General features: G+C 36.4%; 1 protein-coding gene across 1 annotated transcript; it reads right to left on the bottom strand.

The window, feature by feature from the left end:
* Positions 1-517: 517 nt before the first annotated feature.
* On the bottom strand, positions 518-26,184 carry LOC131939950 (CD109 antigen; the record flags this gene model as incomplete). Its single annotated transcript, XM_059298479.1, has 37 exons — positions 518-816; positions 1,721-1,827; positions 2,375-2,477; positions 2,735-2,885; positions 3,333-3,442; positions 3,788-3,850; positions 4,181-4,333; positions 4,574-4,776; positions 5,274-5,439; positions 6,597-6,677; positions 7,526-7,682; positions 8,585-8,666; positions 9,019-9,195; positions 9,823-9,964; positions 10,240-10,368; positions 10,578-10,679; positions 13,525-13,638; positions 14,609-14,715; positions 16,080-16,182; positions 16,438-16,588; positions 16,911-17,020; positions 17,193-17,255; positions 17,534-17,686; positions 17,922-18,124; positions 18,438-18,603; positions 19,015-19,095; positions 19,780-19,915; positions 20,430-20,511; positions 20,752-20,928; positions 21,594-21,735; positions 22,350-22,478; positions 22,662-22,763; positions 23,249-23,362; positions 24,379-24,496; positions 25,061-25,193; positions 25,668-25,746; positions 26,104-26,184. Coding segments are annotated over 37 exons (4,554 nt in total), but the record flags the coding sequence as incomplete, so codon positions are not given.
* Between the last annotated feature and the right edge of the window lie 1,004 nt (positions 26,185-27,188).

Consider the following 27,188-nt stretch of genomic DNA (forward strand, 5'->3'; position numbering starts at 1 on the left):
AACTTGAAATATAATTTAAAGACTAATTATATTATTTTTTAAAGTAGAATTAAAGGTAAAACGAAAAATTCCAATCGTATTGATCTACTTTTTTTCAAAATTAGAATCGTTCATTTCGTTTCTATATCAAAGAGTCACCAACGGTGCTAATCAGATGCCAGTGTCATGTTAAACTATATACTTGTTAAGTGGGTCGGCAAGTATGTGGACACATTTCATGCCTTCAACATATTTTGCTGGAACATTGTTCTTTTCTATCTTTTTATGGTTGGCTGCACTCATAGTTAATTGTGACCTGTTTAGCCTTAAACATGTCCCCCTTCACTTGTACAATATGCTGCACTTTTTGTTCGATATAACCAGTGGCTTCTGCTTCTTGATGCTTTAGCTACTTAAAAAAACTAATTGTCTGACACTTTAAAAAAAATCAAAAGAAAATAACAGCAGATACCCAAAGTAAGTTAAAATAAAATTTATTTTAAAAAATACATATTAGAAAGAAAATAAACATCAAGGAAGAAAATACATTTTGGATAAAACGCAAATCATTTCTTTAAGCGTTGTTGGTAAGTTTAAAAGTCTATACCAATAAAGAAAATTAGGTATTTAAAAGCTAATATAAAGCGATTTATAATATTTATATAAATTAGTAAAAGATTTAAACAAATGTAAGGTAATACAAACAAAGACTTGTTTAAAAGCCGCATTTTCTTTGATTTAAGATTTTCCTTGCTATAAAAGATGAATAATATCAAAGATTATTTCCGCACACCAATCGAAGATAGCTTTGCATTTATCCCATAAGTCACTTTCGACCTGTGAGAAAAAATGATTGGTATTATGATCCGATTTTATACGATCATGTATATATTTAAAGCTAATTTAGCATTGTCTATCAATATTTTCAAGAGGAACTCGAGTTTAATTGTTCACATAATTGGAAGAATTCGAATGGGAAGATCTGTCAATTGATAATATAAATCGTATCTAGACCTAATACAAAATGTATCATTAAACCTATAGCCGAAATATAATAATGCAGTAGAACGAATTTATTTATTCTACATCTATCTTGATTCCATAGGACGCCTTTTGTTTTTGCTTTGAAGATAAACACTTTATGCATGTTGAAAAATTTAATAGATTATGTAACTAAGAAATTGCAAATAATTGAGAATGAATGACTCAGTAACGTCCCTACAATATGCATAATATACGGGTGAAGTTGGTTAGTTTACAACCCCTTAATTTTACATTTCAGAGAATCTGATATTTTTCCAGGTGACTACGGCACCCGAGCTGTCTACTTACCAAATATCAGCTTTGTGTCGCATCTGCAAAACGTTAATCTAATTTAAGCACTATAAAATATATAGTTTATATAGGATCGAGTTTAGTCTAGGTCAGTTTTAGATCACGTTAAATCTCGATTATTTAGTTGGCTATAATTTTTTCCCATTAGATTGAGGTTGAATATCTCAGAAATAACAATCGTACTGAAAAAAAAATTAGATAAAATATTAATTGATAAAGTTGACCAGGAACGTATCTCTCTTCTGTATGCAGTATTTCTTCCAGACTTTTTTCTCCAGGGGAGGGGGGGGGGGGGGCAATTGATATTTTGGAGGGATGGACGGACACTGTTAAAAGTATTTGTTTTCTATATAAATTCCATTTCGTTCGGGGGGGGGGGGTAGTTCGCACACAACTAAAATAACACCTCTTCTTGTTCAGTTACTGGTGGACAGTTTTCACATTCCCGGCAGACGTCACAGATGGTGGAATCTTCCAGAAGTTGTGATTGGTAGAACACTGTCACCTGATTACCTGTAGCATATAAAACAATTTTATTAACTCAAAGATTAATTTTATTTTGAATATTTATTTCGTTTAGTGAATAAACTTAAAAATTAAAATTTTTAACCCTTATTACAATTTTACAGACAGTTTAATAACACGTAAATTTTGTAACACCTTAAGTTTATGTTTCTTAAATACATTAATAGATGGTTGTAGATACTGATACGTCGCGAGTTGTTAGAAATGGAAAAGTGACTGTTCGATTTGAATAGACTTTTTTACTCTAAATTTTAACTAATAAAATATAAAATATTTTAAATTTTTCATCTGCTACAAAACAATGTCTTACGCATTATTCTTATAATGAAGCAGATTTTTACCTATAATCAATTATGGCATAATTTGCTATTTTTTAAAATACTTCCTACACGTGGTCAAATTTCTAATAACATGTAAATGAAATATCGTTTATTTCAATCTCCTACAATGGGAAACATTGATTGTATAACGGTTTAATGATGTTTTAGTGGACAAATGTAAACCCAGCAATGTTTGTGTAAAACCTGTAACCTACTTGGCTCATAGTAGTCATAGACCCTGACGGCAGCTGGCTGTGACTTGGCAACAAAATCAACTCGTCTGACTTTAAAGTAAAAACACTCAGGCGACCTGCCGATCTGGGAGGAAGAGACACACTTAGACATACTATTTTTTGCTTAAAATTTAAACTAATCAAACATAAAATGTTTTTTTTTTTCATCTGATACAACACAATGTCTTAAATTGTTTCCATTTAATGAAACAGAGTTTAACTTATGACTAAAAAATATTAATATTAAAAAATAAACAACTTAAAATCTTAGAAGCTGAAATTCCAAACTAAAATTAACCTAAGAAACCTTATATACCGGTAAAAATTGTTCAGCATACTGACCTTGTCGAAGTAGAGGATGAGCTTCTTGTTTTGTGTCTCGACTCTCTTCACGATGTCCAGCTCGGTGAAACTTTCAAGGTCAGCCTCAAAGCCTGATGGGATACCAAACTCTTGGACAGCCATGGCGCTGTTTGTGCCCTTTCCTATCCATCTTGTTTTAATAGACATTTTTAGAAATTTTAATAACAAATAAAAGCACAGGAAGCTCCAAAGGCCAAACAGTAATCACATAAAAACACTGTGATAAGTTTATCAAGAAAACTTGTGTTTTCACATATATACTTAATCAGATGGATCACGCTACCAATAAATGTAGATAAACTTATCAGAAGGGGGCCTGTGTGGAGTGGGTTTACATGTAAATAAAAAATGTACGTATTTATGTTTTTGGATGTGACAGAAGACTTTCGAATGTATATAAAGAAACGTTAATAACAGAGATTGCTGGAATTAACATCATACTAAATACAAATCTATAAAAGATGTTTTAACATTTGAAAAGTCTATATTTGAACAAACATTTTAGGAGCTTAGCCACCAGACACCCGCATTTCTAACCAACCCTTTGATCCACATCGGGTATCACCAATGTACACACCTTGTGCAAGTTATCACACCCAAGTAGATGAGATCCTCATATGATATTTCCAATTCTATATCAAAGTGTTCTGGCTCTATATCTGACAGCACGTTGAAGCTTAGAGCAGCCTATTTAAACATATTAAAGAAAAGTAATGATATATTTTTTCAAAGGCAGTTAATAATCGTCTAGCACATGGGCCACAACCTCAAAGATATGCCTGGAAGAAACTCTTGCCCCCGCACTGAGATATGATAGTTAATGCGGCCCTCGGGCTGAAAAGTTTGGAGACCCCTGGTCTAGCATATTATAACGAAGCTAGAACACATCGCTTAGTTAAAAAATAGGATATTCTTCATCAATATACACACGTTCCACGTTTCGAAGACCTGTATTTAATTTACAGTAGCTCATCGTGTTTATAAGGGTTAATGGATCTGTTATAATGAACGCGTATTCAAGAGAGAAAATACCTGAACAAGTGCCATGCCTGAGCCAGTAGCAGTGATCACAACTTGCGCTGGTACTTTTGTATTCTATACATACATGAATAGTATATATATATATATATATATATATATATATATATATATATATATATATATATATATATATATATATATATATATATATATATATACATGCAGACACTTAGACACAAGCATATATATTTATATATATATATGATTTTTAACTAACACTAATACATACACACAGTTACACACAAATATATATAGGCCTATATATATATATATATATATATATATATATATATATATATATATATATATATATATAAATGATTCTTGTTCCCACACTACAGTATAACGTAAACAGAACTATTCAACCAAATCTCCCATTGTAACCTCTCTAGCCTGCAACACAAGTGAGTTGGTCTTGTCAATATCAAAGTTGTAGGTAGTCTCATCGTCCAGTTGGGTGGTGATGTGGACTTGTAATTTGTTGCTGTACGTCTGTTTGGCGTACTCGCTGAGGGCGTTCAGGGCGACGACGGTATCCTAGAGAGTGATTGCGTGAATATATTAAAGTATGGTTGTTCTTTATGAAATGTATAGCACTACATTATAAATCTAGCACTGCATTAATTAGGAGGCAGAATAAAAAATTTATACAATTAAACAAAATTAAAATGAATTTTTAATTATAATCCAAATATGTAAAAATAAAAGTATACATTGCTTAATAAAGGTGTATGGCAGTTTCACTTAGAGTTTAACAAAGTTAATTCCTAGACAAACCCGTGTGGACGTGAAGCCTCCTTTGGCGTTTCTCTGTTTGGTGATCCACTGCATGATGCTCTTGCCCGCCACCAAGTCGCCCCGCTTTGTGTAGGTCAGCAAGACGTAGGCGGTCATCTCAATGTCAACGGCCTTGGCGGGGTTGGGGCTATGGCGCGTGATGATCTTCAGTGGATCTGGCTGCTGCCAGTATCTCATGCCGTCTGTTTATAGAAAGAAACCAGTGGAATGATTTGTACTGCGGGTTATACAACAACAATGTGCATATTGTGTAAAGATGTGAGAATGTATACTGTTTTCTGCGAGAAGAAGACATGGGGGCGGCTATCGAGAACAATGGTTTAAATTGGAAGGGGTGGTGGAGCGTCGAGGCTTAAGGCGTTTGTGGTGATGTGTTCAGAATTTTTAAAGAGATTAATAGAGAATAATGGGACGTCATGGAGCACCACTGTTCATGTGAAAGTCTAGAGTTCGGATCCCAGTTTAAAGAAAGCAAGCTGAGTTATTATCCCAGCTCTGATAGGTACTTGACTCACGTTGTATAAACAGGGTTGCGCATATTGCTACACAGTCCCTTTCGTATCTAATTTATCTGCCCCCTGTAGGTTGCAAGGGTATCGTTATTGTAAACTTTAAAATATTATTTTACTTTATTTTTTAAGGCCTTTTAGAGGCTGTATAGATACAGAACAGGATTTACCCTTCTGAGTTGACTCAGCCTCCAGTTTGTCTAGAACAGCTTGGGTCATGTTGCTGCCGGCCAGTTGGAAAGCGTAAGACGCCATGGCGAGAACGTAGAGATCATCCAACTTGGCAACTTCCTGTTCAGCGTAGGCCAGGGCTTTTTGTATGGCCTCATCAACATTCTTGGAAAAATGCGGTTTTATTATTAAGTTACTGTGGGCAATGTGGCTTTCTGGTTTAGACTTAATTTGAAAATAATGTGGGTTTGTGGTTAAGTTTTTGCTTTTAATAAAGATATTCCTGGAAATTATGGGTCAGATATCAATGAGTTCTGGGACATTTTAGACTTTTGTTCGTTCATTTCATTGAGGAGGTAATAAAGCCCAACTATAAATTCAATAGATTAGTTGTTGAAAAAAATGATCCCATGAACTTAACTTAACCTTTAGTTTATTAAATAAAACAAAAATTTAACCCTTGACTTTCCAATTTAGCCATTGACATAATGAAATCTTTTTCTTCGTTCTTAATTTTAATGTTGGACGGGATTTCCTCCAACACAATTAATGATTAGATGTCAACATCTTTAGATGTCAGCCTGAATTTCTTTCTGGATTTGCCCCATAGCCTTTGTCCATCCAAACACAAACTACAAGAAGACAGTTATTTGACTTCGGAGGTCTCTACTCAAAACGGCTTGCTGTCCCCAGCTTCCTTCCTTAATTATACAGAAACCGGCTAAGAATGTTGACTTCCATTAGCCAGGCAGGCCTCAGTGTAGCAAACTCCGACCACAATAGTTTCCGACACATCGGTCGCTACTTCCGTCGGCTCTCATCGGGCTTTCCTTCCCCACCCACCAAACGCGGGACGTCGTCCTACCTCCTGGTACCCAGCTTGATCGTGGGGGGGGGGGGGGCGTTCGGCCATTCTTTGAACCTAGCGCATACAGCAGTTATGCTCGGCCAGATCAAAAACATCTAGCTGCTGTTGGCTACCACTAGCCATTCCGCACCCATTAGGGGGGTCATGAGCTTGGTCCGTCTAGTGGCACACATCCGAAGCCACGTGAAGGCCGCAGCTTAAAGTCAAGATCTGGTTAGGGTCGAGAGCACACCGTTCTTGGTTCCCGGCAGTCTTGCACCTCTCCTCCCCCACGCTGTTATGTAGGGGACTTGGGAGTCCGACGTACCAGGCTCATCGGAAGCTGTCCCCACTATCAGGCCACATCTGCTCGGGAAAAAAACTCGAGATTTTTCAGTTTAGCAACCATAATTTTACCACCGACCACGCCCACACCACCACATTTTCAGTAAAAAAAACTTAACCCTTGACTTACCAGGTACTTCATGTCATCAAGGTTCTCTAGTAGTGAGATCAGAACAAACAGGGTTAACTTGACCCCTGAACCTGCTTGGTCCTGTATATATATATATATATATATATATATATATATATATATATATATATATATATATATATATATATATATATATATATATATATATATATATTTTTTTTTTTTTTAAATGTATTTATGTATTTACTATACGTGTTTTAGAATGATAGCTTAGTAGATTAAGAACACGATGGTATTAATAACAAAAAATTTACAAAAAAACATAAATAGGCCAAATATATTTAAATGGAAATCGCCATGCCACTTTTTCAAATTTAATACTCCATGATATTGTTCTTCTTTTTCGATTTTAAATTGTTATATTAAAAGGGAATTCCCTCCAACTTAATTAAATATTACGTGCCATACATAGCCCATGACTCGAACGTCAGCCTGCTTTACCTTCTGTATGTACTTCAGTAGCCCGTGTCCACCCAAGAACTATCTAACACAACAGTTGTTTGACTACGGAGATTAGTTTCTGTCTCCTGCTAAAGAGAATCACTGGCCCAGCTGACTGGACTCAGGATTTGTGGTGTTTTTAATCAAACACATTCTCACCCGACCAAGCCATGATTTAGTTTGACTTAATATAACTATGAGAGCTTTCAACTGCTAAACCGGAACTCTTGAGCTCGAATCAAAGTTGAAGTTCATAGAAAGTCCATTGAGTCCACCTAGCTCTGATGATGACCTGATTCACGATAAGTAATCGAAAGGCGTCTGGGCACTAGCCTTTCATATATTCCGTAGTCACAAAAGCATGTAAGCTCTACTTGTCTTATGGACCGTAAGTTTCGAAATTAAATTTCTTTGTTAAAACTAAGTTGTGTATTTCACAACCTAAACAATAGTTTTATTGAACTGACCTGAATGGTACGGCTAAGTACCACCCCAGGTTCAGGAAAGCTGCCGTCGGTATTTTGTTGCTGTATCATCCACTGGATGGCGTCGTTAAGGATGTTTTCATCCACAAAGATGTGTCCTTTAGCCTGGTGGAAGACGCGGGCTACAAAAGCTGTCAGCCTGTCAAAATACAAAAAATCTTTACTAATTGAAAAAAATAAATAAATAAAATAAACTACTCCCGCTTTATTTCACACTTAATAAAAAGTTCTCAGTTGAAACCTAATGAGGAAGTGGTCGGTTCTAACTCAATTTTATTGCATGTAATTCTACAAATATTTGACTCAAGATTTTTATCGCTTTTGAACTTAATAAATAAAATCCTTTTCTGTATTATCATGTGTCATTACTTATTTAAAAATGTATTGCACTGTAAGTTCAAAATTAATCAATTTTTAGAAATAAAATAGTAATTTAAAATTTGTGACTGAAATATAATACAGATTTCCGTGTAAAACATTTCGTTTCTTTGCATTAATTTTAAAACGCCCCTAGAGAGTATGCATAATTAAGTCAGAAATTACACCTCAATTACATCAAGATATTTTTTTTTATTTTTGAAACAAATTGTCTCTAAGAATACATAATTGACTCTGAAATACTAAACAAATAGGCGATGGGAAACAAAATAGTAGTTAAAATATGTTAAACGTAATAGGTTTAATTGAAATTCCCTGTCAAACAAAACTATGCGTTTAGTACATAATTCAGCCAAACTTTGGTCTCTTTAACTAACTTCACATTTTAAAAATAATACATGTTAGCATTAGGAACATCAAACGTTCTACGTTAAAAACACTGACTTACATCACATTTAAGTAATATTTCACATAAACCTCTTACTCCCGCATACTAGAACTGCTTTGAAAAAAAAAACTCTAAACCTTCCACATGCTTACATACTGTACTATATACTGTAAATATTTTACATAAACGTCTAAACTTCAACAGGCTGTAAATATTTCACATGAACCCTAAACCTACTACATACTTGAAACATTCACATGAACCTCTAAACCTACCACATACTGCCAGACTTGTCTCTGTTACCAAAAGCACTGAAAGATCCGTCGCTGTGTTTGTAGGTCAGCACACCCTGGAAGCCTGCGTGACATGAACAAAATGCTATACTGCAAGAATGCATATATATATATATATATATATATATATATATATATATATATATATATATATATATATATATATATATATATATATGTATATATATATATATATATACATAAATATATAGGCCAATATATTTATATAGATATATATCTATATAATAAATACGTACATATATACATCTAAAAACAATATATTGGTCTATATATATATATATATATATATATATATATATATATATATATATATATATATATATATATATATGTGTGTGTGTGTGTGTGTGTGTGACATCATTCATTGAAAACTATTATCTTATGTGCGGTCCTACCACTCTCCATAAAATCGATGGCTTTGGTCTTGATGTCTTCATTCAGTTGATTGACACAGTCCAGGTAATCTGTGACGTAGACATCCGCTGCCAGGTCAAGCATGGTTTGTTCCCCACATCCGGTTGGTATCTGGAGCAGGGAGCCAAGTCCAGCTATGGTTGGACCCATCAGGTCACCTGAGGGGATCCACAGTATATTACAATGTGGGAATAAAGAATTTCTGAGAAAAAATTCTTAACTCTGATTGCAACTATACAGCAAAGTAACCCCCAGAACTTAGTTACGATTATCTGCCACTGCATGCTGAAAACAAGTAAGGCTCTCCTGCCCATAAATAACGTCTCTGACTACTATTTCATACATACATAGGAGATTTTTTATAACAAAAAGCCATTCATACTACTCTGTCTGCCATTCATTGTTATCACACGGGGGCAGATGAAGTAGAGTTAATCTGTTTCAGTGACTTCGGCATTTGCAGGTATTGTGAGTTCAGCACTATGCCCAGCCGCTTTTATTTTCCATAACATGAGTTGGGTACTCGTCTGAGCTGGGTGGACTCGGCGACGGTCTACTGACTGTTAATCCGGATTCAAACCACTAGGCCACGCCTGTCTGACATTACTTGAAGATAACTACAAACTGAGCACTACTGCATATCGAGTTCTGAGGTTTCTATTCTGATTCTCCTGCCCCCTCCCCGCCACTGTAACTACTCTTCTGGCTTCCATAATCTACTGACAACAAAAATGTCTTTTACCCTTCTCCCCTACATAGCGACGCCTCTGACAGTCACTACCTACCGACAGCTGAAATTCTAACAAGCTCAGATCCCTTCACTACGTTGTTAGGCAGCGTGAGGGCAATGGTCTTTGAGAAAGTTTTTTTACCATCTGTCAGGTCGATGAGGACAGGGACGTTGTATTGCTTGGGGACTCCTTCAGCCTGTAGATAGACAAGCTCAATAAATTAGGATAAGTATGGCCGTAAATCACGATAAGTATGGCCGTGGAACATTACCCTCAAGTCTATTTCCTTTTGGTGGGTACAGAGTTCAAATAACCCCCTCAGGTTAGTCCTATCACCCCCATGTAATAACTCTCTTAGTGGGACTTCATTGTTCCTACTACTACATTTGTCATCTATTATAGGTATTTTTGGAGGTGGTTGAAACCGTATGAGAGACAAATAAGTATCAAGAACGTTAACCCCCATATTACCTCAACCAGGAGTTGTCTGCGCACGGTGTCAGCGGCCTTGGTGGATTGGGCCTTGACCTCCACGTCAATTCTACCAAGGTCAGCAGGGACGATGGGGAAATACACAGACTTGGCTTCACCAGCCTTGACCTTAAAAAGTAAATGTTTTGAAATTGTTTTTATGTCATGAGATGGATTCATTTTGCAACACAAAATGGTTCTGAAATGTGTAAATTGTATGATTTTACAGAATAAATTAATACAAAAATTATTAAATGACAAACGTCTACCTTCACAAGCCTTGGAAAACTGTTCACTTTGTAAAATACAATCACAACAAAAAATAAAAACCAGCTCACCAGAACATCCTGTACAACATCAACCTGTTTCAGTTCCTGGTTTCCTGTGGTGTCGATGAAGATGTTGTGGAAACGTTTAGACTTGGCCAGCGTCACCTGTACCTAAAATTAAATACAATTTCAAATTGGTAAGACATCATTGTGGTTCGTTGATCTAAAGGTTTTGTTTCAATATTCCGAGACATATTTTATTAAAGAGATTATTTTAAATAATTTTTTATAAGAGATGTAATGTGTTTTTATTTAAAATTTTATTTTTTAGTATTTTAGTAGGTGTGAACGATGAAAGAAAGGCGAATTGGGTAGGAAGCGCGCGAACTATTTATTTTCTTTTACTATGAGCTACTGAGAATGAAGTGGCGTTGTATATGGCGGTTTGATAACGTTAAGGTCGCTCAATTTACTTGACTGGGTGTATCTTTCTAAGGTTGTTTGATATATATATATATATATATATATATATATATATATATATATATATATATATATATATATATATATATTACGGTCAAAGCCCGAAGTGCGGCCAAACCCCGGATTGTCCGGCCATTGTGCGCATTGGCCGGCTCTCTTGGCCAAAGTCCGAAGCTCTTAAACTTGACAGCGTATTTTGTACATTGGCCGGCCAATGCGCGCACTGGCCGGGATGTCCTGGCAAATGTTCTATCTAGACTAAATTGTGATTGCGTTTTCATTTTTCTGGGTGCGGACGCATTGTGAGTAATGTATTGTTCGGCTCTTGTTTGTATAGCATTCTATATGCAATGCGGCATGGACCAAAAGGACCGTCAGATCAAGAGACAGACATACCAGATGGCTGCCAAAATAAATAATCCAAATCCTAATGGAAAAGAATTTGTGAATCAAGTTAATTCCGAACTAAAGAACATGTGGCCTGAACTTAAACTAGTTCACAGAAAACCAAGGCATAGCCAAAGCCAATGTTCAGTAGAACGTGCCAACTAGGACGTTCAAACATGATGATGACATGGATGCAAGCAAATGAATCAGCTCATTGGGCTGAGAATCTTATGAAAAACCGTAATTTTCATCAAGGAATCCAACAATCGCCATACAAACCCTTGTTTGGATGCAACGCAAAAGTGGGACCGCACTTCAAATCTACCAAGAGAGGCTCTCGATAAGTTAGCTACTTAAGAAGATCTTGAGAACATTGAACAAGAAATGGAGGTTACCATAAATGCAACGACATCCTCAGCTAACACATCTGCTGCTGCGGCAATATTGTAGCCAACAGATTCTGTATAGTTTGTGAAAAACATTGTAGTGCAGCACATTCTTGTGGATCCTGCGACAACGATGTCCATGCTATTTGCGGAATATCCAATGAAGCAGACGAAGGGTACGGAGGAAATATTACATGCTGATTGTATCACAATAAACAAGACATCATGGACAACATGTCAGCAGCTCATACTAGCTTGCTAACTCAAGGTGCTAAGATGCTTAAAACATCAAATACAAAATTTAAACAAGCTGAAGTGGATGACAATGTACGCATCCTTATACCAGATGTTGACAGAGGTCGCGGTGATCCCCGAAGCGTCATTGCAGTTGTCATGAGCGTCGAGGACGCTTTCTACTATTTAGGAACGGAACATAGTGTTCTAAACCAACTGTATGCTAGAAATGAGTTTTCAATTCTTCACGAAAAACTGCTCTTATTATCGTCAGTTGAGGAAAAATCACCACGAACCATCGCATCTTCACAATCATTGACAGAAACATTCAAATTTTTATTGTACTATAGTCTCAATCTATCAATATCATCATTTGTTACAACAAGTTGAACTTTTATGGCATTTAGAATTACATAGCAGCTTGTTATTTTTACACTTGCAGCGATTTGTTGTGCACTTAGTTGTGCAATTGCAGCAAGTGTAGCCTTGGCCCCCAGTCAATGATTGTGAAGTTGCGATGGTTCGTAGTGATTTTTCCCCAGTGCCAACTGACGACAATAAGAGCATTTTTTCGTGAAGCATTGAAAACTCACTTCTAGCGTACAGTTGTTTTGGATCACCATGTTCCGTTCCTAATTTGTAGAAACCGCGCTCGACGCTCATGACAACTGCTATCACGCTTCGGGGATCACCGTGACCTCTGTAAACATCTGGAAAACGGATGCGTACATTGTCACCCACTTCACCATCTTTAAATTTTGTATTTGATGTTTTAATCATCTTAGCACCTTGAGTTTGCAAGCCAGTATGAGCTGCTGATCTGTGTTCCATGATGTCTTGTTTGTTGTGACACAATCTGCAGGTAATGTTCCCTCCGTACCATTCGACTGCTTCATTGGGTATTCAACAAATAGCAATGACATCGTTGCCACAGGATCCACAAGCTGCACTACAATGTTTTTCACAAACTATATAGAATCTGTTGGCCATATTATTGTCACGTAACTGGTCTGGACGTTCCGCCACGGCAGAAGATGTGTTAGCTGAGGATGTCGTTGCATTTATGGCAACCTCCATTTCTTGTTCAATGTTCTCAAGATCTTCCTCAGTAACTATTTTATCGAGAGCCCATATATGGAATCTAACATGGATTTACATTTTTTTTGACAGCCATCTGCTATGTCTGTCTCATGGTCTGACGGCCCTTTTGATCCATGTCGCCTTGCATATAGAATGCTATACAAACAAGAGCTAAACAATACGTTACTCTCAATGAAAACGCACTCAGAATAACGAAAATGCGATCACAACTTAGTTTAGATAGAACATTGGCCAGGACATCCCGGCCAGTGCGCGCATTGGCCGGCCAATGTACGAAATACGATCTTAGTGCTAAGTTCTTCGGGCTTTGGCCAAGAGAGCCGGCCAATGCGCGGATTGGCCGGCCAATCCGCGCTTTGGCCGCACTTCGGGCTTTGACCGTAACATATATATATAACTGTGCTGTACAAAAAGTCTCTTCCCACCTGCATATCGTCAGGCAGGTAGTTGAAGACGTTTGCTTGAAGTGCCAGCTGCTCATCACGAGTCACAGAGTAGGGGAGGTTGAGGCTGACAAAAAACTGTCGGAAGACTTTTAGCTGGAGCAGATTGTAACGTACAAGATATTAAGAATATTTTAAAATATTGTTAAAACCTCAAGTTTTTTTTTTTAAAAGAGAGACTCAAAGATTAAAAAATTAACCATATGGTTAATTATGTAGTCTACTAAAACGTTCTTAAAATGTGTAAGTCTTGTCACCGTTGTTCGCTGCAATAAGCGTTAATTTTTTTTCGATTTGTTTAGATTTGACAAGTAACATGAAGTGTTATGGTAGTCTCTCTATTTGATAAGAGTTTTGACCTATTTTCATTAAGCCGTCTTTCAAGTAGCTTTCTTCTTCAGTTGGTGGGCTGTGGATGTAGTTGGCAGGCTACCTCAGTGTATATGTGTAGCTGGGAGGCTAACTTAGTGGGTGAGGTACATTCGCAGGCTACCTTAGGGGTGTGAGTGTAGTTGGCAGGCTACCTCAGTGATGTGAGTGTAGTTGGCAGGCTACCTCACGGAGAGGTAAGTTGGTAGGTTACCTCAGTGTGAGAGGTGTAGTTTGGTACGTTTGTTGTCATGTTGAAATATATCTTATATTGTGTTTTAATTTGTTTAACTTTTTTTTTGTGGAATTACTTTCTAATTTAACTTGCTAAATTTTTGTGTAGACTCACGTGAGCTTGTGTTGGGGCCACACCCAGACCCGAGTTTGAGTTGATGGCGAAGGCGCTGAGCACCCATGGTGTCAGGTACAGTGGCAGTGATGGGGGGGATGAGGGGGGGAAGGACTTGATATTTTCGGGTGGGCAGACTGAATTTTCTGGGGGGGGGGGGCGGACACTGTTAAAAGTGTATGTTCACTGTCTGTAAGTATCAAATAATAGGTGACTAAACGTCCCAAGGCATATTTATTGTTCGTCTCATTTGATTGATTTAGCTCTTCAGAAAAAGTCCACTTTTTAGGATATTTTGTCGTGTAATTTTATTGAAACGTCACCCACAGGATACACAGCTAAAAATACCTCTTCCTGTTCAATTGGTGGTTGACATTTCTCACATTCCCGGCAAACATCACAGATGGTGGAGTCTTTCAGAAGTTGTGATTGGTAGAATACTGTCACCTGGTTGCCTGTAGCATATAAAACAATTTTATTAACACAGTTATTGAATACTATTTCAATTAGCTAATTTACACTGATATTATGTATATTTTGAATTTTCATTTCGTTTAGTGATTAAACCTTAAAAAATATAATTTTAACTCTAATTACAATTTTACAGACACTTTGATAACAAGTAATTTTTGTTAACACCTTAAGTTTGGGTTTCTTAAATACATTAATAGATGGTTGTAGACACTGATATTTCGCGTGTTGTGAGAAAAAGGATAGTGACTATTCGATTTAAATAGACTTTTTGGCTTCAAATTTTAATTAATCAAAAATAAAATATTTTAATTTTTTTTATCGGCTACAAAAAAATGTCTTACGCATTTTTACTTTCTCGTATATACGAAGTATAGAGAAAGTATTGTAATCGTGCACAAAAATCACTTGAAATTTTAACAATTTTCACCGTATTACACCTCAGTCCTTCATCACATCCGAAGTATAGAGGACTTATTTTAATCGGGCAAAAATTATCAATCCAGATTTATCAAAATTGAGAGGTTTTATGCGTAATCCAGTCTGAAAAACTGGGCTTTGCAATTCTGTCCGTATGTCTGTGTGTGTGTGTGTGTGTCTGTGTGTCTGTGTGTCCGTGTGTAAACACGATAACTTGAGTACCGTTACAGCTAGGTTGATGAAATTTCATATATAAGTATTATATCAAAATCGTAGATCCGTATCAACTTTTGAGCGATTTCCGACAACCGGAAGTGGTACTTTTTCTACTTTGAATTTTTCAAAAGCCTATAACTTGAGTACTATTTCAGATAGATAAATGAAATTTCACATGTAAGTAAAAGATCTAATTCTCTACCTTCTGTTAAATTTTGAGTAATTTCCGTTGACCGGAAGTAGTAATTTACGCTACTTCCGATTTCTCAAAAACTAATGTAAATTTATTAAGTACTAATACTATTGCGCACTATTATACACACCTTTATTAGGCGTTCGCTTGGTGCGCAATTGTTTTTTACTGAGATTCTATTCTATTTTTAAAAGTTTCAGTATTCAAAATGGATTAAAAATCATAACTATATCCCCAGTTACCATCCCCTGTTGTTTTATATAAGAATATTCGAGGAAGTTTAGGGGAGAACACTACCGGTTTATTTTCTTTTAATGTAGCAGATTTTTTTTACATATTGTCAATTTTGGCGTAATTTGCTTTTTTTTCAAAATACTTAGTAATTTCTAATAAAATGTTAATAAAATATCGTTTATTTCAATTTCCTAAAATAGCAAAAATTGATTAAATAAACTGTAAAACGATGTTTAAGTGTATAAACGTAAACCAATCAATGTTAGTGTAAAACCTGTGACCTACGTGGCTCATAGTAGTCATAGACCCTGACGGCAGCTGGCTGGGACTTGGCAACAAAATCAACTCGTCTGACTCTAAGGTTTAAACACACGGGCGTCGTGCCGATCTGGGTGAAAGAGACACATTTAGACACATACCTTTTTGCTTCAAATTTAAACTAAACAAACGTAAAATGTTTTTATTTTTCATCTGATACAACACAATGTATTAAACGTTTTCCCTTTGATGAAGCCGAATTTTAACTATGACGAAAAAATATAAGTGTTAAAAAACTTAAAATCTTTTAGAAGTTGTAAATCAAAACTAAAATTACATAAGAAACCCTCTTTACCGGTAAAAAAATTATTCTCAACAAACTGACCTTGTCGAAGTAGAGGATGACCTTCTTGTTTTGTGTCTCGACTCTCTTCAGGATGTCTAGCTTGGTCAAGTCGTCAAGGTCAGCTGCAAAGCCTGATGGGATACCAAACTCTTGGACTGCCATGGCGCTGTTTGTGCCCTTTCCTATCCATCTTGTTTCAATAGAAATTTTTAGAAATTTCAATAACAAGTTAGATTTTTTAAAAACATTTTACTTTATGGTGCTCGTTATCCTAAGCTATAAATCCTCGGGAAGCTCCATCAAAACACAGTGATACGTTTATCTAGCAATTTTGTGTTTTCACATGAGCACTTAATCAGGTGGATCGCGCTACCAATAAATGTAGATATACTCATCTGTGTTGAGCGGGTTTACATGTACGTAAAAATATTTTATAAATATCATAACTATTACATACACCCACATTTCTAACCAACACTTTGATCCGTATCGGGTATCACCAATGTACATACCTTGTGCAAGTTTCCACATCCAAGTAGGTGAGATTCTCCTTTACTATTTCCAATTTTAGATTAAAGTTTTCTGGCACTATATCTGACAGCACGTTGAAGCTTACAGCAGCCTATTTAAACAGTTTTAAGAGAAGTACTGATTAGAAAAGTATTGCTGGTTTTACAAATATATTATTAATAGCAAATGATAGTAGTGAAGCATATTTTTATTTACAGTAGCTCATTGTGTATAAACGGGTTTATGGTTCTGTTATAATAAAAGGGTTAACAAGGAGGAAGTACCTGAACAAGTGCCAGACCTGAGCCAGTGGCTGTGATCACAACTTGAGCTGGTACTTTTGTATTCTAAACATTCAAGGATATTGTATATATATATATATAAATATATATATATATATATATATATATATATATATATATTGTATATATATATGGTATAAATATATTGTATATATATATATATATATATATATATATATATATATATATATATATATATATATATATATATATATATACAGATACAATGAGAGAGATAGTGTTTCTCTAACGTGATTCAAGTACCCACACTGTCAATGTTGTGTATACACTGAAACAGTTTAACGAAATTTCGCATTTTTAACCTTTCTAGACTGCAGCAGAAGTAAGTTGGTATTGTTAATATCAAAAGTGTAGGTAGACTCATCGTCCAGCTGGGTGGTGATGTGGAGTTTTAATTTGTTGCTATACGTCTGTTTGGAGTACTCGCTGAGGGCGTTCAGGGCAACGACTGTATCCTAGAGAGTAATTAGGTTGTGTGAATGTATGCTTGTTCATTATAAGATTTAGAGATCAACAATTAAAATTTAATACTGAATCAATTATGAGTCAGAATTAAATGCATACAATTAAATTGAAAAAAAAATTAACATTAAATTATAATCCAAGTATGTAAAACAAACTTATTCAACATTGCGTAAAGGTGGATGGCAGTTTCACTTAGAGATTAACAAAGTTCATTCCTAGACAAACCTGTGTGGACGTGAAGCATCCGTTGGCGTTTCTCTGTTTGGTGATCCACTGCATGATGCTCTTGCCCGCCACCAGGTCGCCCCGCTTTGTGTAGGTCAGCAAGACGTAGGCGGTCATCTCAATGTCAACGGCCTTGGTGGGGTTGGGGCTATGGCTCGTGATGATCTTCGGTTGATCTGACTGGTGCCAGTACTTCATGCCGTCTGTTTATAGAAAGAAAGTCAAGAGTTCGGATCCAGTTTAGAGACTGCAGGCTGAGTCATTATTCCAACTCCAGGGACTTCACTCAAGTTATATAATGTAAACAGCGCTGGGCGTATTGCTACACAATTTCCCTTCATATATACTTTATCTGTCCCATAGATTGAAAAGATAAGTTTATTATAAACATTAAAATAATATTTTACTTTTTTTTTAATGGATTTTATAAGGGCTGTGTGTTTGGTATAGTAATACACCATGTTTAAAAGTGCGGCGAAGGCACAAACATGATTCGAGGTACAGAGTAGGACTTACACTTCTGAGTTGACTCAGCCTCCAGTTTATCTAGAACAGCTTGGGTCATGTTGCTGCCGGCCAGTTGGAAAGCGTAAGACGCCATGGCGAGAACGTAGAGATCATCCAACTTGGCAACTTCCTGTTCGGCGTAGGACAGGGCTTTTTGTATGGCCTCATCAACATTCTTGGAAAAAACGGTCTTAATATGGACTTACGATGGGTAATTTGGCTTTCTGGTTTAGGCTTAATTTAAAAAGATATTCCTGAAAATTATGAGATCAATAAGTTTTGGGACATTTCGGATTAAGGCTTTTGTTCGTTCATTTCCTTGAAGATGTCATAAAGTCCAAAATAACTGCTTTCTTCAAACATATTGTCAATGTTCAAGACATTAATTTTGATAAAATGCTCTCATGAACTTTGTCTATCTAAAAACAAACTACAAGACAGCATTTGTTTTATTCTGAAGTTTTCTGGTGTTGCCAGCTATCGAGCCTCCTCTGCACGTGGTTTAAACTCAAAATTTTTCGGTTTACCGGCCCGACCACACCCCCCCCTCCTCCCACTTCCCATAAAAAATTAACCCTTGACTTACCAGGAACTTCATATCATCACGGTTCTCTAGTAGTGAGATCAGTACAAACAAGGTTAACTTGACCCCTGACCCTGCTTGGTCCTGTAGTTTATATATATATATATATATATATATATATATATATATATATATATATATATATATATATATATATATATATATATATATATATATATTGATTAGGAACACGATGATTAATAACTAAATTAGCAAAAATATATCAAAAGCCCTATATTTATTTACATGGAAACTGCCATATCCCTTTTTTCAAATGTAATATACCATGATCTCATTATGCTACAATGTACTTGTAGTCACTATTTGTTAATGCCTACAAATGCTCGATGTATGGAATCAAATTTGACTTTGCACAATTTTTGTGCACAATTAGTTTCTGTTGCGCAGTTTTCTGTTGAGCATCTTTCCGGTCACTGGAGTTTTGGAGCTAGTAATCAAACAGTTTTTTGTCCGGCCAAGCCATGATTTTGTTGGACTTTAAATAACAATGAGCGCTTTATCTGCTCACCCGGAAGTCTCCAGTTGGAATCCGACTTAAAGTTCATAGAAAGTCCACGAGTTCACCCAGCTCTGATGGATACCTGAATAGGCTGGACACTAGCCCGTTAAATATGCCGTAGTCACAGAAACATACAGGCTCTACTTGCACTGTCTTATGGACCGTAAGTTTCAAAATTAAATTTCTTTATTAAAACTAAGATGTGAATTACACAACCTAAACCAAGCTTTTATTGAACCGCTAAGTACCACGCCAGGTTCTGGAAAGCTGCCGTCCGTTTTTTGATGCTGTATCATCCACAGGATGGCGTCGCTGATGATGTTGTCATCCACAAAGATGTGACGTTTGGCCTGGTGGAAGACGCGGGCTACAAAAGCTGTCAGCCTGTTAAGATACAGAAAAATCTTTACTAATTGAAAAAAACAAAACAAAAACAAAAAACATTAAACAAAAAAGAAAACAACAAATTGCTTGTAATGATCATTGTAAAATACTGTTACATTATTTCCTGTTAGTTGTATGTTACGTTATGTCTTCTTAGTTATAAAGTCCCTTGTGTGTGTTCTGTGTGTGTATTTTTTGTCAGTGACTGCGCAAGAAAATGGCCATGCTTGTTAGAGATTGACCTAAACGAGAATGTTTCGCTGAAACTACTCCCGATTTATTCCATACTTAATAAAGTTCTTTAAAAAACCTAATGACGAAGTGGTGGGTTCTAAGTACAAGTAAATTTTATTGCAGGTAATTCTACAAACATTAGAATTAAAAACATATATGGCTTTTGAACGTAATAAATAAAATCCTTTTCTTTATTAGCCTGTGTCATTAATTCTTTAAAAAATATATTGCAATAAACCTACCACAAACTTGAAACATTCACATGAACCTCTAAACCTACCACATACTGCCAGACTTGTCACTGGTGCCAAAAGCACTGAAAGATCCGTCGCTGTGTTTGTAGGTCAGCACACCCTGGTAGCCTGCGTGACATGAACAAAATGCTTTATGTTTGACGTCAACAATATAAACTATGTTATTCATGGTAACATACCTATCTAAAGCTTGGCATTACTTAACAGAATATATATATATATATATATATATATATATATATATATATATATATATATATATATATATATATATATATATACATATATATATATATATATATATGTCACATTATCATAGAGAAATAAATATCTTATATGTGGTCCCACCACTCTCCATGAAGTTGATGGCTTTGGTCTTGACATCTCCATTCAGTTGATTGACACAGTCCAGGTAATCTGTGACGTAGACATCCGCTGCCAGGTCAAGCATGGTCTGCTCCCCACATCCGGTTGGTAACTGGAGCACGGAGGCCAGTCCAGCTATGGTTGGACCCATCAGGTCCCCTGAGGGGAGTCACAATATATTACGATTTGGTACTACAGAATTTATGAGAAAATTTATTTAAGCTCTGAATGCCACTACACAGCGAAGTAACCCCCCAGCATCTAGTTACGATTATCTACCACTGCATGCTGAAAAACATGCACCACGACCCCCTATAAATAACGCCTCTGACTACTAATTCATACCTACATATGATATTGTTATAACAAAAGCCATACATACTCTGAATGCCATTCATCATTATAACATGTGGGCAGATGAAGTAGATTTATCTGTTTCAGTGACTTCGGCATTTGAAAGGATTGTGAGTTAAGCACTAGGCCCAGCCGCTTTTATTTTCCATAACGTTATACCTATCTGAGCTTGGTGGACGCTGGGACGTTCTACCGACTTGAACCCGGATTCAAACTCGAGACTTACGGGTTAGAAGTCTCACCCTATACCACTTGGCCACGCTTGTCTGCCATTACTTATAGATAATTAAAAACCTTCAAACAGCTACGCTTCTGAGCACCACTACATATCGACTACTTAGGTTTTTTGTTGTTTATCCCCTACCCTCCCCCACTATAGATACTCTTTGAGCTTCCATAATCTGCTGACAACAACAATTTCTTTTACCCTTCTCCACTACATAGCGACAACTCTGACAGTCAATACCTACCGACAGCCGAAATTCTAACCAGTTCAGATCCCTTCATTACGTTGTCAGGCAGCGTAAGGTCAATGGTCTTTGAGAAAGTTTTTTTGCCGTCTCTCAGGTCGATGAGGACAGGAACGTTGTATTGCTTGGGGACACCTTCAGCCTGCGGAGAGATCAGCACATTGGGTTATGGCTCTAGGAAATTACCCTCAAGTCAGTTACCTTTTGATGGATATCGGGTCAAATTCCCCCCCCCACCCTCTCAGCCTGGTCAAATTACCCTCATTTTAATATGGCACCCTAGTCTAGTAGACCATCGGATGATTGCGAATCGGAAATCCAAGCACAAAGCCAGGTCCCTAAGTTGAGAAAAGCCATATGTTGCCCATGTATCATGCCCCTCCCCCTTTCCACACAGCTGATTGACCCCCCCAGCGACAGGGCTTGGAATCAGCAGTGTCGTAGGAGCTGCCAAAAGGAATCTTGGTTAGCCCAGGGGGCTCCACTCCTGTTTGATTTAGGAGTTTTCAACGTAAATGGGTTAGCTGTTCCCCAGCTGACAAGCCTCATCTGCCCAAGGGTTCGAACTCGGGACTTTCGGGTTAACATCCATGTGCTTACCTGCTAGACTACTCCGACCCTCACCGCGACTTTAATATATCTCTTAGTGGGACTATTGTTCATACTATTATATTTATCATTATTTAGGGTCATTTTTCGTGTAGTTTAATACTTGTATAAGAGACAAACCAGCACCAAGACATAACCCCATCTTACCTCAACAAGGAGTTGTCTGCGCACAGCGTCGGCGGCCTTGGTGGATTGGGCCTTGACCTCCACGTCAATTCTACCAAGGTCGGCAGGGACGATAGGGAAATACACAGACTTGGCCTCACCAGCCTTGACCTTTTGAGGTAAATATTTTCAATTTGTTTGCAATAGAAAATTGTTCTGAAATGTGTTTATTGTATCTTTAAGCTAAATAAATTAATAAAAAATTATTAATTGACAACCATCTTCCATCGCAAGTCTTGGAAAAATGTTTACTTTGTAAAGTACAATAATAATTATAAAAAAATCCCAACCCACCATAATATCCTGTACAACATCAACCTGTTTCAGTTCCTGGTTTCCTGTGGCGTCGATAAAAATGTTGTGGAAACGTTTAGACGCGGCCAGCGTCACCCGTACCTAAAATTGTATGTAATTTCAAATTTAATAAGACAATATTTTGGTTCTAGGAGCTAAAGTTTTTGTTTCAATATTCCGGGACATATTTAATTGTACAGATTTTTTTCATAAGATATGTAATGTTTTTATTTAATTTTTTTTGTTTAGAATTAGTAGTAGTTGTAAGCTGTGAAAGAAAGGCGAGCTTTGATTGAAAGAGCGCGATCTATTTTGTTTTACTTGGAGTTTCTGAGAGTGAAAAGTTGGTGTTCATGGCGGTTGGTAAATTTACAGGTGCTTCATTTACTTGACTTGTTGCATAATTAGAAAAGTTTAAAAATTATTATTAAAACATTACTCTCTCATTATATACATCTATATATATCTATATATCTATATATCTATATATATCTATATCTATATATATATATATATATATATATATATATATATATATATATATATATATATATATATATAATGATGTACATAACGTCTCTTCCCACCTGCATATCGGCTGGCAGGTAGTTGAAGACGTTTGCTTGAAATGCCAGCTGCTCACCACGAGTCACAGAGTAGGGGAGGTTGAGGCTGACAAAAAACGGTCGGAAGACTTTCAGCTGAAGCAGATAATGACGTGAAATATATTTAGAATATTTTAAAATGTTGTTAAAACCTCTTTTTTAAAAGAGATAGATCTAAGATCAAACTTACCAGAGGGTTAATAAAAAATTGTGTATTCTAATAAAACGTTCTTACAATGTGTAATCGTTTGTAGTCCCTGCTCGCTTAAGCGTTTAGTTTTTATTCGATTATTCTAGATTAAATTTGTCAATTAACATGAAGTGTTAGGCTGGTCTTTCTATTTGATATGAGTTGTGTCCCATTCTCCTTAAGCCGTCTTTCAAGTAACGTCTCGCTTTCTTCTTTAGTTGGCAGTGTGTGGATGTAGCTGGGAGGCTACCTCAGTGTATACGTGTAGCTGGGAGGCTAACTTAGTGTGTGAGGTAAAAAGTCTAGCTACCACAGTGGTGCGAGTGTTTTGGCAGGGTACCTCAATGTTTTAGATAACTTGGCAGGCTAGCTCACTTTGTGAGGTAAATTGGCTAGCTACCTAAGTGGTGTTAGTGTTTTGGCAGGCTACCTCAGTGTCTAAGGTGAATCGGCAGTCTACTTCAGTGTGTGAGGTGAATTAGCAGGCTACTTCAGTGATTGAGGTGAATTGGCAGTCTACTTCAGTGTCTGAGATTAATTGTCAGGCTAATTCAGTGGTTGAGGTGAATTGGCAGTCTACTTCAGTGTCTGAGATTAATCGGCAGGCTACTTCAGTGTGTGAGGTTAATTAGCAGGCTACTTCAGTGATTGAGGTGAATTGGCAGGCTACTTCAGTGTGTTATGTGAACATGGTACGTTAGTTGGCATGTCGTGGTAATTCTTCAGCTTGTTTTTATCGGAGAAATTCTCTAATTCGATTAACTGAATTTATTTATACTCAGTTAATCGAATTAGAGAATTTCTCCGATAAAAACAAGCTCTTCATATGCCGAGGTCACAGAAACAAGTGAACTCTACTTCACTTGCCCCATTAACCGTCAGGTTTGAAAGGGAAACTTTACTTTACTATTTATAGACTCACGCGAGCTTGTGTTTGGGCCACGCCCAGACCAGAGTTTGAATTGATGGCGAAGGCACTGACCACCCATGACGTAATGGTGTCTGGTACCGTGGCAGTGATAGATGCTGAGCCGTTCACTCTATGTTGATGACAAGAAAAAAAAACTTATTAAATACATTTAAATTTTTTTTTCTTTCGTTGTTAAAAATTAAATAAGTAATGTTCAAGAACGATTGAAGTGTTCAATAAGAATCTCCATCATACTAATTATTACATTAATAAGAAAATACGTTTGTAGAGAATATTTTAACTTTACTATTTGAGTGAAGGAAAGTAAAGGAGGCTGGGCAAGTGCAGACCACACCTTCCTTTATATGCAGAGGTCAAGTATAAATTTTATTTCATCTACATTATAGATAGCTTGGTCTAAAGAGGATTCTTTACTTTACTTTTTACCATTAGAATACAACTACAGCTAGGCAAAATGCGAATAAGGAAAAGCTCTAGTTGAACTAACCAGAAATATGAATCGAGGTATCATTATATTATACTTTGTGCTAATATACACAGACCTCTCATATTAGCATCTAGGGCAGCACGGAAAATGTATTCCGTAATTTAGGAGCAAAACATTTTTTTCAATAACTTTAAACAACTCAATCAGTTATCGAAAAACAAATTTGTTATGTGGGAATTTATTTACCCGACGTAAGCATCAGTCCATAGCCAAGACTCGGGAGAGATTTCTCTGACTCGCGCAGGTTTTGGAAATTGTGGTTCTGCGTTCTGCGCAGCGTACGATTGAGCTCGGGGTACGCGATAGGACGCTGCCTTCTCTTTAAAAGAAATATGCTTTAACAAGGATATGTAATGATGAATGTGAATGGTGAATGTCAATGTCAATGTAATTGTGAGTGTGGGTGTGATTGTGATTGTGACTTTAAGTGTAATTTTAATTATGAATATGAATGGGAATCGGAAAGAGAAGTCGAACTCGAATAGGAAAAATCCCGAATGGGGGTTTATATACAGATATACTTAAAAATATAAATACATATATCTATTTATCTATCTATATATATATATATATATATATATATATATATATATATATATATATATATATATGCGTACCGGTATGTTTGTGTTTTGGTAGATGCACGTTTGTGTACTATAATGTGTTTTTTTATAAAAAATTAACCCCCTTCTGTCAGCAAGGATAAGTTAAATGCCAGTGTACACATACGAGCACACGTTCGAGTAACTACTCGAGTAAACCCTACCATTGTACACATTCGATTAAAACCTACCAAGAGAATCCTCCCCAATGTCATATTTCAATCCATCTTGGTACACGTTGGCATCAGTGAGAACAATAACTCCTTCATCCTGTGTGACATTTCAAACAAACAGTTGTACATACGCTGAATATGTCTATATTTGTTAAGGTCCAATTAAAAAAAATGTTTTATATCTTAGACCGTCTTATTTGTCTTAGATGGGTACCTAACTCACGTTAGGGAAAGTAAAGGCGGCTAGGCATAGTGCTGACAACACTATCTCTGCATATGCCGAGGTGACAGAAACAAGTGAACTCCACTGGAATTGTCCCATAGATCGTCAGGTTTGAAAGGGAAAATTTACTTTTTACTTTAATATATATCACTATCGAGATAATTCAAGTTGAAATTGAGATTGTTTTAACATTGTATTTGAGCTTTTCAATAAAGTCTAACAAGAACTCACCTCTAGTAGTTCCCCTCCTGAGCTGGTTCTACAAAATCTCAATGGGACGTCCGGATTGTAGCTAACGTACTCTGTGTGAACCTGAATTACAAGTATATTTTAACAACCGTGAAATTTAGCTTCAGCGCTAATTGGCTATTCTTGTTCTTCTTTTTTATTTCTAGTGTCGGAGGCGATTCCCTCCAACGTAATTAAGTATTATTTTATTTGTTCCCATAGCCTTTGTCCAACCGAGAACAAACTACGCGGCTGCAGTTTATTGATTTTAGATAAGTATCTGTCCTCAGCTATCGAGCCTCATCTGCCCGGGGGTTGGAAATCGGGACTCTTCGGTTCAGTAACCATGAACTTAACCAACCCGAGCACGCCGACTTCCTAATCGGCTATTAATTCCAAATTTCCTGTTCTTGAAAACAGTACGAGATATGGGTAGGGCTTTCAATCCACCAAGTTAAAACACAAAAACAGCAACAACCCAACGTCAAGCTACCACGGCTTAGCCTATTAGGCGTAGAAATGCCCGTTAAAACAGCGAAGATGAAAGCCGCACGGAAGTTTAATCCAAAATAATTCTAAGAATTATCTACAAGGGCCGAATTGAAGAGAGCCGCTCGATACAGGGATCGTTTGATACGTGTAAATGTAGCCCTCTCTACTATGTAGCTATACATATATATTCATTCATTCATTCGTTCATTCGTTCATTCATTCATTTATTTATTCATTCATTCATTCATTCATTCATTCATTCATTCATTCATTCATTCATTCATTCATTCATTCATTCATTCATTCATTCATTCATTCATTCATTCATTCATTCATTCATTCATTCATTCATTCATTCATTCATTCATTCATTCATTCATTCATTCATTCATTCATTCATTCATTCATTCATTCATTCATTCATTCATTCATTCATCATTCGTTCATTCATTCATTCATTCATTCGTTCATTCATTCGTTCATTCATTCATTCATTCGTTCGTTCGTTCGTTCGTTCGTTCGTTCGTTCGTTCGTTCGTTCGTTCGTTCGTTCGTTCGTTCGTTCGTTCGTTCATTCATTCATTCATTCATCATCC

Source organism: Physella acuta, unplaced genomic scaffold, assembly GCF_028476545.2.
Source record: "Physella acuta isolate Inbredline_101_S28 unplaced genomic scaffold, ASM2847654v3 ptg000304l, whole genome shotgun sequence".
Taxonomy (NCBI): Eukaryota; Metazoa; Mollusca; class Gastropoda; family Physidae; genus Physella; species Physella acuta.